The sequence below is a fragment of the Mirounga leonina genome, unplaced genomic scaffold, assembly GCF_011800145.1.
Source record: "Mirounga leonina isolate KUSES-001 unplaced genomic scaffold, KU_Mleo_1.0 Mir_115, whole genome shotgun sequence".
NCBI lineage: Eukaryota > Metazoa > Chordata > Mammalia > Carnivora > Phocidae > Mirounga > Mirounga leonina.
In genome coordinates, this window is record NW_023270268.1 from 87,961,407 (window position 1) to 87,978,032 (window position 16,626).

Sequence of the window (16,626 nt, forward strand, 5' to 3'; positions counted from 1 at the left end):
CACAAACAAAAGCTCTTTGGAATCCTCACTAATTTCTAGGAGCATAAAGGGGCTCTGCGACCAAAAATTTGAGAACTGCTGAGCTAGAGGGTAAGGGGTCCCCCAGGTGTTAGAAGAATACCGGTTACTCAAGGATCAGACAGGGCCCAATGGAAAAGCTTAAAGCCATGTCATTCCTGATTCAGACATCTGCAGTTTGTCCCATGGCATGAGTTGCATAGCATGAGAGATCCCTTTGGAACTATGGAAATCCTTCTCTCCCCCGGAGAAGGACTGGGCTGGGCATCACCTTGCTACCATGTTTTAGAGGTATGCACCAAGGACCCTTCCTGAAGCTCCCCAGGGGTCAGAAGGAGCCCTGCTGGGTCCTGTGTGCGACATGAACGCTTGGAGCCTGGTTCAGATCTCAGCCTAGATTCCTTAAGACAATTGCAGCACAGGAGTTCCCCATCTGTCTGTTCTCTGGGTTTCCCCTCACTCCAGGGATCGTAAGCAGGGCTTCTTTAGCTTAAGGAGGAAAGAGCTGGGTCTCAGGAGGCACATATCCCATGAGCCCTGTGTGGTAATCCCATGCCAGATGTGCCAAGGGGTAAGTGACGTTCCAGGCCAGATGTGGAGCTGGGGGTGTGCCCAGTCCCTCCAAGGGTTCAGCTCTCTGCTTGACAGCGTCCTCCCTTTGCTCCACACTGAGATTGGAATCGGCAGCTCTGAACAAGTAAAAACCTGTGAGCTTCCACTCCTGGTCTCCCTGGGACTCCATTGAGAGCTTCTACAGCTGGCAGCCCGGGGTTTCAAAGGTCACCCCAGCTGGGCGGATTAGAACAACAGATTTCCCTGACTGAGTGAAGTTGGCTGCCTGGCAGAAGGCAAGTTGCAACATCTGCGAGCAGAGTCAGGCAGACGCCCCTTAAATTTTCAGTCTAGCCCTGGGCTCCACAGCGTCCCTGGCTCTCCTTCACTGTCTTCCTCCTCAGACGGACGTTGGACAGGATTCTCTGCCGTCCAGTGGTAAAGCGTGGCTGCCCACGCGTCCCGGCTCATGGGAGAGCTGCCGGGGAAAGAGGCCACGGTAAGGCATGTCGGTTCTCGGATATGTGGCTCTGCCCCACGGTTTGCTCTTGTGGGTCACAGCAAAGTCCACCTGGCACAGCCCGCAGCGAAGGAGCAGCTCACTCTGGTATTAGGAGCGATTAGGGAATTGGTCAGGATCTGAGTGCATGGCAGAGAGAAGATTAACGCCCGGAGAGCGGAGCTGTCATTGCCTGGGGCCCTCACACCTGGGTGGTTTGCTGTCTCCCCTGCGGGCCAGGAAGGGGGGGTGGGGAGGTGGGGAGGTGGGGGTGGGTTCATGGCTGGCTGCCAGGCTGCCAGCGTAGAGCCCACTGGGAGCCCGGCCCTAGAGGGAAGGTGTGGTATTTCCAGGATGCCTTGCTGCTGGGTTAGGTGCTTAAAGACCACGATCATTTTGTTTTTGTTTTTTTATTTTTTTTAAAAGATTTTATTTATTTATTTGACAGAGACACAGCGAGAGAGGGAACATAAGCAGGGAGAGTGGGAGAGGAAGAAGCAGGCTCCCCGCTGAGCAGGGACCCTGGGATGATGACGTGAGCCAAAGGCAGATGCTTAACCAACTGAGCCACCCAGGCATCCCACCGCGATCATTTTAAATGTATGCGCTTTGGGTAGGGAAGAGGACAGCTGGTTTCCCTAAACTTCTTCTGCCATATAACTTCATCCCTAATTTTTAACATTTCTTCTGAGTCTTTTTGCCTCAGAGTTCATTCTCTTTTGGCCATAGTTGAAAATGTTCTTTTCTGGGTTCAAGAAACAATTTCAAGTGTTTTTGATCAAATTAAGGTCAAGGTAACTTAGGGCTGCTTTGGATGATTAACTAATTATGTTACTTGTGAAAACCTTATTTGGAGGGGAGCTTTGGCCCGAGCATTGTGTGTGTGAGGGGCTGCCCCCCCTCTCTTTGCCCCCCTCCTTCATTTTTTTTCCTCCTCCTAATTCTCTGTCCTTTGATCTGCACTTAACTGGTATTGAACGAACCCCGAGCTGGGTGTGTTTCAGGCCACCAAGCACTGCTTTGCCAGTAGAGAGATTATGGCAGAAGTTAGCCAGCCCCTCTGGCGTTCTCCCCTGGAATGTGGTCATCAGGCTGGACTAGAGATTAGAAGGGAATAAGGACGGCTTGGTTTGCTTTACTGTTGTTATTATTATTATTATTATTATTTTTAAGATTTTATTTATTTATTTGAGACCGAGAATGAGAGACAGAGAGCACGAGAGGGAGGAGGGTCAGAGGGAGAAGCAGACTCCCCGCCGAGCAGGGAGCCCGATGCGGGACTCGATCCCGGGACTCTGGGATCGTGACCTGAGCCGAAGGCAGGCGCTTAACCAACTGAGCCACCCAGGCGCCCCTGTTATTATTATTATTTGAAAGATTTTATTTTTAATCTCTACGCCCAATGTGGGGGTTTGAACTCACCCCCCTGAGATCAAGAGTCGCACGCTGTACTTACTGAGCCAGCCGGGCGCCCCTGATTTATTATTATTTTTTGGTAGAACATCCCAATTATGTCAGTAACCATTACTTGTCAATGTGGACGGATTCTGTTTATGCTGCTGATGGCAGTGGGCGGGGCGGTGGGCTGAGCGAAGCTATTTGTGTCTCTGGCCAGCCTGGGACTGGGCTCTGGTCCTGCTCACCTGATAGTTAAGTAACTACCCCCCACAACCACCTTGTGGGGGACTGGATGTCTCCTGGCTATACTGACTTGCCTGTTCCTTTTCTAACCACGAAGCCAGACCTCCCCTAGGGATAGATGACTTCTGTTTTCTGTGTTCTTGAAGCCAAGCACTTTCCCTTTGATGATAGCATCCGGGACCTTCTAAACCGGAGATTTAGACAGACCTCAGAAGATCCTGGATCAGGGCGATATGCAGAGAGGGTCCTGAGCCTGATGTCACCACTCCTAGTTTTCAGCTCCCCAGAAAGCAGAGGGGGAAGAGTCTCATGTCTTTCAAAGCCAGGCCTGAGAGCAGAAGGGGAGGCACATTCGCTGTCCCCCATCCTCTGTGGAGCTCCCAGACTTCTGTCTACTTTATCTCCCTTGCCTGGGGACAGTAGGAAATGCCTCGTCTGGGTCATGGGGTGCTCTAGGAGGCCTGCAGGGTAGGACTGAGGTCAGACTTGGTTTTGGTTTCTACTTCTTAGCTCTGTGACCTTGGACAAGGGTTATTTCTGAGCTTCGGTGTCATCATTTGTGAGAGGGGCATAGTCAGAGCCGCCTGGCAGGACTGTGGGGACTGCCCCATTCAGCCATGCTGCTGGAACAGACACGACAGTGCTGAGGGAGGCTGCTGTGGGCCTCAGGCCTGCCTTCCCTGCCTCACGGAGTTCTGCCATCCGCTTCCTACCGCTGGTCACAGTAATCCCGCTCAGATGCCCTTGCCCTGAAGGTGACCGGGCCGGACTGGGCTTCTTGCTGTCCTCGATGAAGAGGGCCTGTGTCCTGCAGCAGGGGGAGACCGGCTTCTCTTTGGGAACTGGATGATGACAGTATTGATTGGCTACTACTGATTGAACCCCTTTCACGCTGCGCTGTGCGTTTTGTGTGTGCTCTCACTCATATCCTCCCTGCAGCCTTCTGAGGCTGAAGTTATCACGCCCATTTTACAGAAAAGGAAACTGAGGCCAAGAGACTTGAAGTACCTTGTAGCTCATGGCTGGAAAGTAGCAGTGCCCCTGGGTTTGTGGCAGGGTCTGAGCCTCATCCTTCCTACCCCCACCCTGAGCCCCCCCCCCCCCCGGCTGAGGGTATCTGTGCCATTGGAGGAGGGCAGAGGGAGCAGTGTTCCCTCTAGGGTGTGGTCCAGGGGGCTTCTGCAGGATTTGAGAACCCCATTCCTCCCCTACCACCACGTTACCACACTTGCCACACACACGTAATTGTTCACTGCTCTGTCTCAAACACCTAACTTGGCACATGGTCGATGTTCAAGGAATCTATTTTAATTGAGTGAATGAATATATCCTGATTTTTGCCATTAAAATATCACGATGACTTTAAAATGGTTGTGCAGACACAATGATCGAAATATGGCAAGATGTTAATTGTTGGAGTTAGGCGACGGGTGTTTGAGGTGCTCATTTTATCATTCTTTCTACTTTTCTGTATGTTTGAGATTTACCATAATAAAACTTACTTTGAGTTTAAAATTTCTGTATCATTCAATTCCTATCATGATTTTCTTTGTAAACATACACCGCATAGCTGCCTGATACTCCACTGTGTTCTACCAGTTCTCTGGGTAGACACTTAACTGGGTCTTTCTTTCTGTTTCTACTTCACAGGATTATTTTTCTATTTCTTCTGCTATAAATAATGTGATTAGCATCCTTAGATACAAATTTTGTGCTGCATCTCTGATTCTTTCCCAATAATACATTGCTAGGGGCACCTGGGTGGCTCAGTCAGTTGAGCGTGTCTGCCTTGGGCTCAGGTCGTGGTCCCGGGGTCCTGGGCTTGAGTCCCACATAGGGCTCCTTGCTCAGCAGGGAGCCTGCTTCTCCCTCTGCCTCTGCTGCCTCCCCTGCTCATCCTCACTCTCTCTCTCAAATAAATTAAAAAAAAAAAATACATTGCTGAACGTAGGATTTCTGGGAGGAGAGATGGACTTTTTTTTTTTTTTTTTTTCCAGAATCTCTTTGCCAAATTGCTTTCTGGAGAGATCGCACCAATTGATGTGCCCCTCCCCCTGAGGTGAATGGGCCACCTTCCCACAGTCTTACTGGCATTTTATGTTATCTTTTTAAATGTCATTGTGGTCAGTTTTTAAAAAAAGATAAGTTCTTACTTTGTACTCTTGGATTCTCACCGAGGCCAGGCAGTGTCCCTTTGTTTAGTGGCCATTTGCTTGTCTTCAGTGAACTGCTCAAGTCATAGCCTCTTTCCATTGATCTGTGGGGCTGTCTCCTTCTTAGTTGTAAAGTATTCCAGCCCTTTGTTTTTGCTGCAAACCCTCTATCCCATCCATCTTTCTATGTTATGGATGGTATGTTTTGACCTGCAGAAAACCTGAATTTCACATGTATATGCTAGTGGTTCTGTCGCTATCTACCCCAACCTCAGAGCCCCTTGCCACCAGCCAGCTCTGACTGCTTACAGGGGGCAAGAAGGTCACTGGCTAGGAATAGGAGTTCTGGCGCCAGACGCCTGGGTCCAAGTGCCAGTTCTGGCCCCTACTAAATGCCATGACCTTGGGCAAATTTCTTAATCTTGCTGTGCCTCCGTTTCTAATCCATAAAATGGGGATGATGATAGTAACTGTCTCCTAGTGTTTACATGAGGAGCAAATGAGCTGTTATTTAAAAGGGCTTAGAATAGTTCCTGGGGGATAGTAAGTGCTACAGAAGTTTTGCTTATATTGTTATCTACTGCTGTGAACCTGTGAGGCATATCATTTGGAAAAGATTTTGTTTGCATAGCTAATACCTTATCAGCAAAAGAGAAAGCTGGGTTTGTCAGGCAGGGGATGTGCCCCGTTATAAAGGAACCCAGGTCTTTGTTACTTTAACGTGAGCTTCAAAAGGCATATCCCTACTTTATTTTTATTAGATGTTATAAATTTAAATAAACTAATTACATGCCCCTGACACCACTCTTCCATGGCGAGTAAGACATGGTCCCCGATCTTGAGCTGGTCCAGCCTGGTGAGGCTCCCACCTGGACTTGGAACTTGCAGCAGGGAGACTTAGGGTGCACTCCAGTTGGTGTGTGGGTGTCCACTGACTGCTTGAGGTCTGACCACCAGGCTTCTGTCAGCTGCTGCCTGTTTTCCCAGCCTTGTCCTCCAGTCTTTCCTATGGATTTGAGGAGCTCCTCCTTCCCCATCTTTCCAATGAATCCCTTCTCTGTTTATGAGAGCCAGAGTCTATTCTGCTGCTTACCACCAAGAACTCAGATATGCCCCTGTTACTAATTCCACTTCTGGAATCAATCCTAAGGAAATCCCTGTGTCCCAGCTAACCTGCCAGCCCCCATCGACATCCTGTCTAGTCCCAACTGGGCCCTGTGCCAGGAGCAAGGAGCTTGAGGTATTCTAGCCAGTGATGCCATCATTTTGCTTTGTCTCTTTGGGCTAGTGACTTACCCTCTCGAGGCTCCTGTTGCAAATGGAGGAAATAGCCCGAATAATCTTAGAACGCTCCCTTCTCTGACATTCTGTGACCTGCAAGGCTTTCCACCATCTAGTCCCTAGAAATGGGATGTCCTCCCTAGACGCGCTTCCTTTCCTCCATTCACTCGCCCACCCTCACCTCTCCTCACCTCAGCCAGGATCCTTGCTGTTTTAACCCCAAATTCTTTCCTTTCTGGGAAGATGAATCCTGTTTTTCTTTAGCGCGCGAGCTCTCATGGTTCACGCAAAAGCAGCTTTTACTTTCTACCACGAGTGCCTGACTTACTTTTTGATCCTGAAGAGCCAATGACTATTAAATACTGGTTTTAGATGTCAGCTGTAAAAATGCTGAGATCAGCAGGTCCCTCTGTTCTTGCCCCAGCTGCGCCTTTCCTAGAAGTTCTCCATAGGGTTTGGGGGAGGTGGGCCTGTGGCCCTGGTGCTGGTGTCTGGGGCGGGATGGGCCTCACCCCGGCAGCCTTGCCTGTGGAGGACACAGGGCCCCTCATTCTCAGAGAGGAGCTCCAGGCCGACCTGACCTAACGGGGCACCCACTCCCGACAGAACCCACGGCACAGGGGCCCCACCCGCACACGGGGAATGCTGGCCATGCACCGGGATGAGGGGCTGCACTTCTCTCATCTGACCTGGTCTTCCTTCCTGTTTGCAGACCATGGGGGATGTGAAGCTGGCTGCCTCAACCCAGGTTTCTAAAACCTCCGTCAGTGTGGATCACCCGAGAGTCGGTTCCATGTCCCTGACCGAGGCCCCTGCTTTCATTGTGCCCCCTCGGAACCTCTGCACCAGAGAAGGAGCCACCGCCAAGTTTGAAGGGAGGGTAAGAAGCATGGCTGGAGGGGAGGCCGGAGAGGAGATGGGGCAGGGTCATCACTGCTTCGGCAGCCCTTTCCCCAGCAGGCTGGATCACGTGGAAGCCTGGGTTTCTTTGGACCCACACATGAAGTGAATATCTATCAGTTTACCCGAGTTGTTTGGTTTATGGTTGACTTTGGTCTGTGTTGGAGAACTCGGGAGTGGGAAGGGGCATGGAGACATTTTGCTGTTAACATAGGCCATGTTCTGGGTACGTGCTACCTAATTGTGGAAGATGACCCGGGCTGGTGGCAGGAACCATGCAGCTTGGGTCGAAATATGTGCCCTCAAATCTGGACAGTTGAGAACAGACTGTAATTTTTCTTTCACCTTCTCCCTCAAAGGAGCGTTTCATTAACCAGCGCTCTCGTGTATCCACTTGGTGCATCCAGAGCACTGCAGTGGGAGATGGGACCCCTTATCAATTCAGTTACCTTTTGCTAATCAATACTGGTCTCTTGCTCTTACTGGGCCTCCATTTCTTCTTCTGCAAATTGGGCATGGTAACCCCTTGTCCACCTTGTGCTAGAAAGGAGAAGAAGAAGGCGAGGACATTGAAGAACAGCCGTAAGAATACCGAGGCTATGCCCAAGTGGAGACTTGTAGCGAGCTGCTGGCTCAGGCCATCAGGAAGTCCCATCATCAGCTTGACATGGAGATGCACGTGGACGTCAGGGACATTTGCGAGTATTATTTGTCCTGGGTTAATCATGGGGGATCTACCCCAGGAAACACTTTAGAGGCTAGAAGGCTTTGATCTGAGCAGAAGACAGCTGAGGAGATGAGAAATTCATAGGTGGTGTTACGAATCTACAATTTAAGAGCAGGCCCCTGCACGCTTGTAGAAGGAAGGGGTCAAGCGCATCCCTCATCCCAGATGACACCAGGCCTTGCCTTTGTTTAAGCGCCTGGTTTCGCCTTGTGCAGGATGGCCCTCGCCATCTGGAGAGGGCACGGGCTGCACTGTGATGCGTGCTCCACGCGGTCCTGTAGTTAAGGCCGTTGGCCGGTGGATCTGACCTAACAGCCCTTGTCAGAAGGAGGAAGGTCGTGGGGAATGTTGCGATGCTGCTGAGGGGTCTGTTTTCTTCTTTCTGGGTCCTGCCAGAATGAGGGCTCTTTTCTGTTGCCCTGAATATGGTCCCCACATCCCCACGGCTGGCGGGAAAGAAGCAGTGGAAGAATCCCTAGGGATTTATGCTGTGGAAAGGAGTGGCCTACTGTTACATGCTGCAGTGTGGATGCACACTGAGAAGGCTCTGCTAAGGGAGAGAAGCCAGGCACAAAAGGCTGACTCATACCCACTCTGAATGCCTCCGTGGGTATGAGATGTCCAGAGTAGGCAAAGCTATCGTAGATTGGTGATTGCAGGAGCCGGGGAGGAAGAGTAGGGACTGAATGCTAATGGGGGGAGGGTTCCTCCTGGGGACGATGGAGATGTTCTGGAATGAGATGGCGTTGGTGGCTGGACCACTCTGTGAAGGTGTCATAAAACACTGACTTTATACTTAAAAGATAAAATATAAAAAATGAACTTGAAAAAATGGCTTAGCAAAACTGATCTCATCTCCAGTACCTTCACTCCTGCCCTACTGCTTCAGAGAGATGAACTCCTTCTCAAATTCTGGCAGACATGGAGAGGAAGAGAGGACTTAGATTCCTCTGTAGCATGGTGGTGCTTCTGCTTCCTTTGCTGCCTTTGGAGGTCACCAAGGGACCATGCCCTTGAGTTATTTGCTTTGGAACCTTGTAGAATGAGCCCTGGCCCAGGCATCAGCACACTGAGCTCTTTGTAGCTTGGCCGTCCTGTTGGCTTCACACCTTCTATGGACCTGGGTTTCCTTATCTGAGAAGAAACAACTCACAGTTTCTGTATTTCTGGCCTCCAGGAATGTGAAAAGAAAAGAATCGAGGAAGAAAATGGTAAAACCACTTCCTGAAGTTAAAAAGTATAGTAATACGGTAGTTTTTTTAATGAGGTAAAATTCACACAACATAAATTGAACCATCATAGAGTAAACAATTCAATGGATTGAAAGCATTCACAATGTGGACTGCAGCGTTCTTAAAGTACAGCATTCGCTGAGAATTTTATTTTGCTTATATTGATGAAAGTTGACTTTCTATATTGCATGTGGTTTATATGTCAAAATGAATGCATTCCTTAGAAGTCAGCCTGCAGAGCTACTTTACCCCTTCCAACCTGCCTGGAATTAATGCAGAACAACATCCTGGCAGCATGCTGGTGGAAGATAGTTCCAGAGAGATCTTAGATGGAGCGTCTGGCTCCATCCGAGAGCTTGCAAATGGAAATGCAGAGGGAGAGGCTGTCCTCAAAAGTGCTCTTAAACTAGCATGCTGCAAGTGTGTATGGTCACCATACCAAAGGGCACAGAGGGCTGTTTTGCATTAGGGAAGAGCCACTTCAGAAGATTCCAGAATGAGGATGTTGATTGTTTTTGCTACCAGAGATGCAGTCGAACAGGGAGTGTTCCTGACCTGATGCCCTCAGAGAGGGGAGAAGTAAGGTGGTGTCAACCTGGAGGGATGTGGGCTTTGAGCAGGAGTTGCTAGTTATAAAAGACTGAGCTCCAAACAGGGTTACCCACTGAGTGTAGCCAGTGGTTCTCTGCCTCCAGTGCATGTTACCCTTCACTGCTGCAGCCACTTGACCCTGCAGACCTCTCCCTCCAGGTGCTGGGGTCCATCCTGTTCCAGATGCTTATTCGGCACCAAACCAGTCCTTGTGTCTGTCACAGTGACATCGGGATCTCCGCTCTTGATTAACTGGGCTCTTGCAGAATCTCTTTTGAATGAGTGACTTTTTAAAATTAAGCCTTCAAGCTACTGCTTAGGCCCAGGCTGGTGGCCATTGCAGCAGGCATGAACCCTTCTCCTCTTTGTGGCAGCCCCCAGGAGCTCCATCTACTCCCCTCTGTAAAGTTGCCACCACCAGCTCAAGTCCTAACGCCTGGTGTGGAGAGTCCTGGGATGTGCCAGCTTCTTCGGAATAGGGCACAAGGACCCTCCCATCACTGCAGAGCAAAACAGTGGCTACCAGGATGTGAGAAAGTTATAAAGGTTTGCTTCCTGCTGCCTTCTGAAGCCGGTAATTAGAAGTTGGTTCAAATTTGACTTTTTGTTTTTATTCCTTCAAGGGATAAAATTGTTGCTGCCCTGCCCTCATTTCCCTATTATACCTATATTTATAGGCTAAGGATTTAATGAGCCCTTTCCTCCAATAAAGCCCCTCTTTCTATGAAGAAAGATGACATTGGGTGACATTAAGGTGGGACCACAGATAACCCTTGTGGCTCATGTCTTATTCTGAGAAGCTCCAAACTACGAGTTGTTCAGCTCTATACATCTCAGTACCTCACATCCATTAGGACTTTTCCACTTTATGGCAGACCCTTTGGACAGCCAACACATAACCCATTACCAATTCCCTTTGCCCTTGACCTTTTCTACTCTAGAAGCCATTGTAGAGTCTTTCTTTCCAGCTAGAGGTGGCTCAGTGACACATTTTGGCTGAAGTTGGCTATGAAATTTCTGGGACAGCTCCTGCTTTTCTGATTAAAAAAAAAAAAATCACCGGTGCTCTCATGTTCCACCCCTCCTTTGCTTCCTGCCTCGAATGCAGGTAATGATGTCTGGTGCTCAATAGCCATATTAAAACCATGAGGCAACAAACCAGAGGATTGGCTGGGGTGGGCATGGGTTGGGGGTACAGCAGTGGAGGGAGCATAATGACCAGCAACCAAGAGACAAAAAATCCTAGGGCGTAAACACTTTTTTAGATAGGATTTTTGGTTGTGGTTATTCACATGGGAAATTTTACAAAAATGTTTTCCTAACTGATAAACTCCCAATGAGATGCTTGTGGAGTTATTATCTCTTTAACTGATAGGAATAAATAAGGAAGAAGACATAGCACAGAGAAGAATGAAAAACTTTCAGATCAGACAGAGAAAGATAAATACTATATGATCTCTCTTATATGTGGAATCTTAAAAAAAGAAAAAGAGACAACCAAACTCATAGATACAGAGAATCAGATTGGTGATTGCCAGAGGTGGGGGTGGGGTGTGGGCAAAATGGATAAAGGCAGAAAGGTACAAACTTCCAGTTATAAAATAAATAAGTCACGGAGATGTCATGTACAGCATGGGGACTATAGTTAATACTGTGTTGTATATTTCAAAGTTGCTAAGAGAGTTGATCTTAAGAGTTCTATCACAAGAATAAAATTTATAACTGTGTTGTGATGGATGTTAGATTTAATGTGGTGATCGTCTCACAATATATACATATATAGAATCATCTTGTTATATACCTGAACCTAACTAACATAATGTCATACATAGGTCAGTTATATTGCAATAAAAAAAGAAAAAGAAAAAAACCCTCTTTCAGACCCTTACCAAATCGACCAATAGTGATGGGAGTACCTTACTCTGAGTTGAAGGTGGCCCAGCAGTTAAAGCGTTCTAGAATTCATTCCTCCCTAGCTCTGGCCATCTGGCCTGAACGGACAGGGTCTAGGATCTATGAGAGGAAGTCAACCATGTGGGGTTAGGAGGTGAGTTAATATCATGTTACTGTTAATGACATTTTCTATAAAGTCATTATAGAAAACCACTATTCAATCAGCATCTATTGATTAAGCCAAAGCTGCCTACCTTTTAAAAATTTTCTTGGCTCTGTCAACTGGAGATTATATGTTTAAGAACTCATAAAACTTTGGATCTGAATCTCATCAGTACTACCTCTAGACCCAGGCAACCTGAGCCCACATTCTGGAAACCTCTGTTCCTTCATCTGGCTATACCCTCACCTCACAGCAGGGGCTCTGTCTGCCCAAGGGTTGTGGCGGCTGGAGCCACACCATCCCCCATGTTCTGAGCACCTGGGATCCCAGAGTTGTCTGCCAAATGGCCCTGAACCCACTCCAACGCCTGTGTGGGCCTCTTCCCATGAGAAAGCCTGCTAGGCCTGAACGGGGTGGTCAGGGGGCAGCTGTTGGCTTGGGGGAACAAGACAGGGGACGTAACTCAGATGTGGGGCTCTGTTGTCTGCCCACAGGCATAGGGGGACCCCCACAGTGCAGGATGCCTGGAGGGTGAGAAGAGTAGTATGCCGGACTGTGCCACCGCGGGTCAGCATCGCTGGGCCCAGGTGCCGGGGCCCCTTTCGTAGATAGCCGGGGCCACACCAGTGCCTGGGGCTGATAGAAACTCCTCCGCTGTTCTTTTGCCCATAAAGATGGCTAAAGCGCCGATAGGCCGCCCCTGACACAGAGTCAGTTGTGAAAGGAGCAAGGTGGTGGGGAAATATATCGAAATGACTGGAGATTTCTTCCCCTCTGCCCTGGACTTCATTCTTATCAGAAAAAGCAAACATGGTGATAGGCCCTGGCTGTGCTGTGAATCAAATGAGCTGATGCTTTAGTGTCTCTTGAGAAGTCCAGCCCAAATGAGGCTTCCCTCCAGCCCAAGGGGTTCAGTGATCACTGAAGTGGGCTTCACAGCGAAGGGCCGGTCCCACCTCCTCAAGGCATGTTTCTGTTGAAGTCGTGGAGGGTGGAGGAAGGGAATGGAGAAGACCTGACCCATGAAAGCATGAGTAATTCCTCAATTTCCACTTCAGCCAACAGTAGTATCCCTCCCACACCGACTTCTTCCCAGTTCACTTATAACTCAGAAGTGCTCCGCCACTTTGAGAAATTCGGAGGAAGTGTCTGTTTCCTTCTGTGCTTTCTGTCCTCAGGAGTCTTGATGTAGTTCTGGAGAAAAATGCGTGTATGTAAAACAGTAGGATATGACAGTGTATAATTAGAGGCTTGAAATAGTTCAACAAATGGCTTGTACTATAGGAATTTAGAGGAGATTAAGACAGGGTTTGTGGTGGCTTGGAAACCTGTTTCCTGCTTCCTGACTTCTGTCCTTGCAGTTTGTCCTTCCTGCAGTGCAGGTCTGACTGGGCCTCCCCCTTCTTAATGTCCCCAAGCCTTGCACGGAGTTCTTCAGCACTGCCTCTGAGACCTTTGCCATCAGCTCCTAGCTGTCCAGCCCTGTCCCACTTTCCTGCCTTCCTCCTCCTAACGTAGCCAGCCCTAGCCCCTGCTCACCCAGCCCGCAGTCCATAAAACAGGAATTTTGTTCTGGTTTCACTTTTGAGAAGAAAGGGTAAATAAGAAAGCTATTTTATCTTTCCTATCTGGTGTTAGGAAGGGGGGCAGAGTGGGAGAGGAAGTAGCATTTGTTGGTGCCCTATGGGGTCAGGCATGTAATCGTAGTCATTTCATCTTTGTGGTAAGGTAGACTTCTCCCCATTTTTTTTTTATAGAGGAAGAACTGGGGGCTCAGAATGATTACAGAACTTGTTAAGGTTATGTCAGTAAGTGATGGAGGCAGTACTTTTGGGTCCAGATCTTGTATTTCTCACACTGTATGATGCCGTCCCTGTCACAGGTCTCATCTGGTTTCTGGAACTCAGTGACTGTTTCTTATTCATCATTGTGCCCCAGGAGTAGCGTGATGCTGGCCACCTGATGGGTGCTCAGTATATGTTGGGTGCTCCTAAGAACCAAGTTGGTAGGGTCTAAGACTCCAGACCTCCTGCCAGTCAATTCATACGGACTTGATCTTAGGCTTCTTATTGGCTCTTATCGCCCCTTATCCCATCCAGTCTCTGTCTAGCCCTTCCAGTGCCCTCACTGCTTACCTACACCCCTGCATCCCTGCTCCCTTTCCTTCCTCAGGCTGTGCCTTTATCAAGAATTTCTCCTCTCCATCTCATCCAGCATAGGGTCCAAATTCAATTCTGCCTCCTTCAGGCTACTCATCAAGGATGCTTTCTTTTTAAAGCATTTTATTAGAGTACAGAAGAGCCATGGTCATAGGATGTGGAGTATTCCCAATAATCACATAAGATCACTTGTGAGTAATAACCACAGGAAAGAGTCGTCTACTTTGGCCTTTTAAAAATGTATTATTTGTTAATTATCTAAAATAATTTTGTTATAGAGAAAAAAATGATTTAAATGTTAAACTATTTGTAAAACAAAAATTTAAACAATGTAAACAAGTTCCTTGCCTTGACCCGTATTTCTGCTTTCCAGAGGTAACCATTGTCAACAATTGGGGGATTCTTCCAGAAATATTCTATGCAAATAGAAACATGTATCTGCATTTGCATACACACACACACACACACATATATACAGGTATACATATACACAATGGGCCCATGTACGTATACTGACCTGCAACTTGGTCTTTTTGCTTCACATCTTTTGGCATTTATTTTTCACATTGGCACATAGATCTACCTCACAGATCTAAACATGAACTTTCTAACCCTCCATTGCTCCCTTCTCTGGATTCCTGTGATACTTACATGTATGACTCAGTTTTACTTTGATCAGTTTACAGTTTTATCAGTTGTTATTGATTGTCTTTTGCTTCCTCAATGAGAATGAGCTGCCCGAGTTCTAGAGCTGTATTATCCAGTACGATGGCCAGTAGCCACATGTGGCTATTTCAATTTAGGTTAAGATTAAGTAAAATGAAATAAAATGTAAGATTCAGTTCCTCAGCCACACCAGTCCCATTTTAAGTGCTCCGTATCCACATGGAGCTAATAGCTACCAGGTTGGGCCACACAGATTATTGAACATTGCTGTCATTGCAGAAAGTGCTGCTGGATAGGGCTGGTCGAGACCATTCTTCCATTTAACTCAGTTCCCATAAACCAGAGACCCACAGCCAGAAGATATATTAAAAGTAACTGTTCCATTTCCAATAGAAATAAGACATTAAATTCTTTTTTAAATATAAAAATAATTTTAATTAAAATGAAGTTTTACAAATTTATTTAACCCCATCTTACTATGTAATTTTTCAGAGATATTTTTGTTGCATTATCTACAAAGACATATATTCAATGTCCCTTTTTCTTTTTTTCCAGCTGACTGATTTTTCTTTTCCTTTTTTGAATTTAAATTCGATTAGTTAACATATAGTGTATTATTAGTTTCAGAGGTAGAGGTCGGTGATTCATCAATCTTATATAATACCCAATGCTCATTACATCATGTGCCCTCCTTAATGTCCATCACCCAGTTGCCCCATCCTCCACCCTCTCCCCTCCAGCAACCCTGTTTGTTTCCTATGATTAAGAGTCTCTTATGGTTTGTCTCCCTCTCTGATTTCATCTTGTTTTATTTTTCCCTCCCTTCCCCTATGATCCTGTTATGTTTCTTAAATTCCACATACAAGTGAAATCATATGGTATTTGTCTTTCTCTGACTGACTTTGTTTAGCATAATACACTCTAGTTTCATACATGTCATTGCAAATGGCAAGACTTCTTCTTTTGATGGCTGAGTAGTATTCCATTGTGTGTGTGTGTGTGTGGGTGTGTGTGTCTATGTATATCACATCTTCTTTATCCATTCATCAAGACATTAAATTCTTGAGCATTTACTTAGGGCATAAGATTCTTTCAAAGAAAAATGTAATCTCTTGATGAAAGAATCTTTGTCTTCCGTTTTCACTGAAGAATGGTAATCTTGGTATCTAGGCCAACTTGAATGTACTCCCAAAGTTTCCCTAGCTGTCTGTTCCAGGTGGCTCAGAAATTCTCATGGCAAGGAGGCCGGTGGTGGGCTACACCCCAGTGGGTGTTACAGAGTTCCTGTAGTACTCACCAGAAAAGCAGCAGAACAGGAAATGGTAGGACAAGTATTGCTGAAGCTACTACAGTTGTTAGCTGGTGGTCACTTCTGGCTCAGAATGTCAGACTCAACAGACTTGCTGGCTTCTCCTCCCTCCAGATATGCCACTGATACGCATATATAGGGTTACAAAGAGAATTAACTCAGGGCTGTACTGAGAACAGGGGAGGAGATGCGAATGGGTGAGCGATTTTCTCAGGATTGCATGCAAGGCTGTGTCAACCCTGCCTGCCGTCGCATCCAAGGGGTGAGGCTTCAGCGGAAGTGAGAGGCTCATACGTGAGGTGAAAGCATGGGGAGATGAGGAGTGGGCTGCAGGACAGAGGTCATGGTGGTTAAAGGATGTTTACTTACTATCCATATGGAGAAAACGAAAGCTCCTGGTGTGGATATTTGTATTTCAGAAGAATGTCTTTTTACTTTGCCAGCAGTTGAAAGGCTGGCTGTGCTGTCTGTCCAGTTGTTCCATGCCCAGACATTCTAAGTGAAGCCTGCCAGTAGGTGTGTCCTGCTCGGGTGCGCCGAGCTTGCAGTCGGGTCCCTCATTTGGGGAGACAGGACTACACCCAAGGGATGGACAACCCACACCAGCTACCTACATTTGGAAACGAGTTCTTCAATTATAGATTGTGAACAGTTAATTCATGGCCACCAGACGTTTGAAGAAAATAGCTATACCATATAATATTGCTATCAAGAAAATTGTCCTATTTTTAAAATCAACCCATAGACAGAGCCCAAAAGTGTTAGTTATTGTCACAGAACAGAAAGCAAACTCTGTAAGCTCTGGGAAGCCCAAAGTAAAGGAATGGTGAATGGTGAGGTAG

The 16,626-nt window shown here is 47.3% G+C and overlaps 1 protein-coding gene across 1 annotated transcript in view; it reads left to right on the forward strand.

Moving 5' to 3' along the window:
- The first annotated feature begins 663 nt into the window (after positions 1 to 663).
- Positions 664 to 16,626, forward strand: part of MYLK (myosin light chain kinase) — a 177,039-nt gene continuing 161,076 nt past the window's right edge. Inside the window, 2 exon segments of the mRNA XM_035000007.1 lie at positions 664 to 1,069; positions 6,857 to 7,024. Coding sequence (XP_034855898.1) covers positions 1,040 to 1,069; positions 6,857 to 7,024 — 198 coding nt within the window. The 5' untranslated portion in view covers positions 664 to 1,039.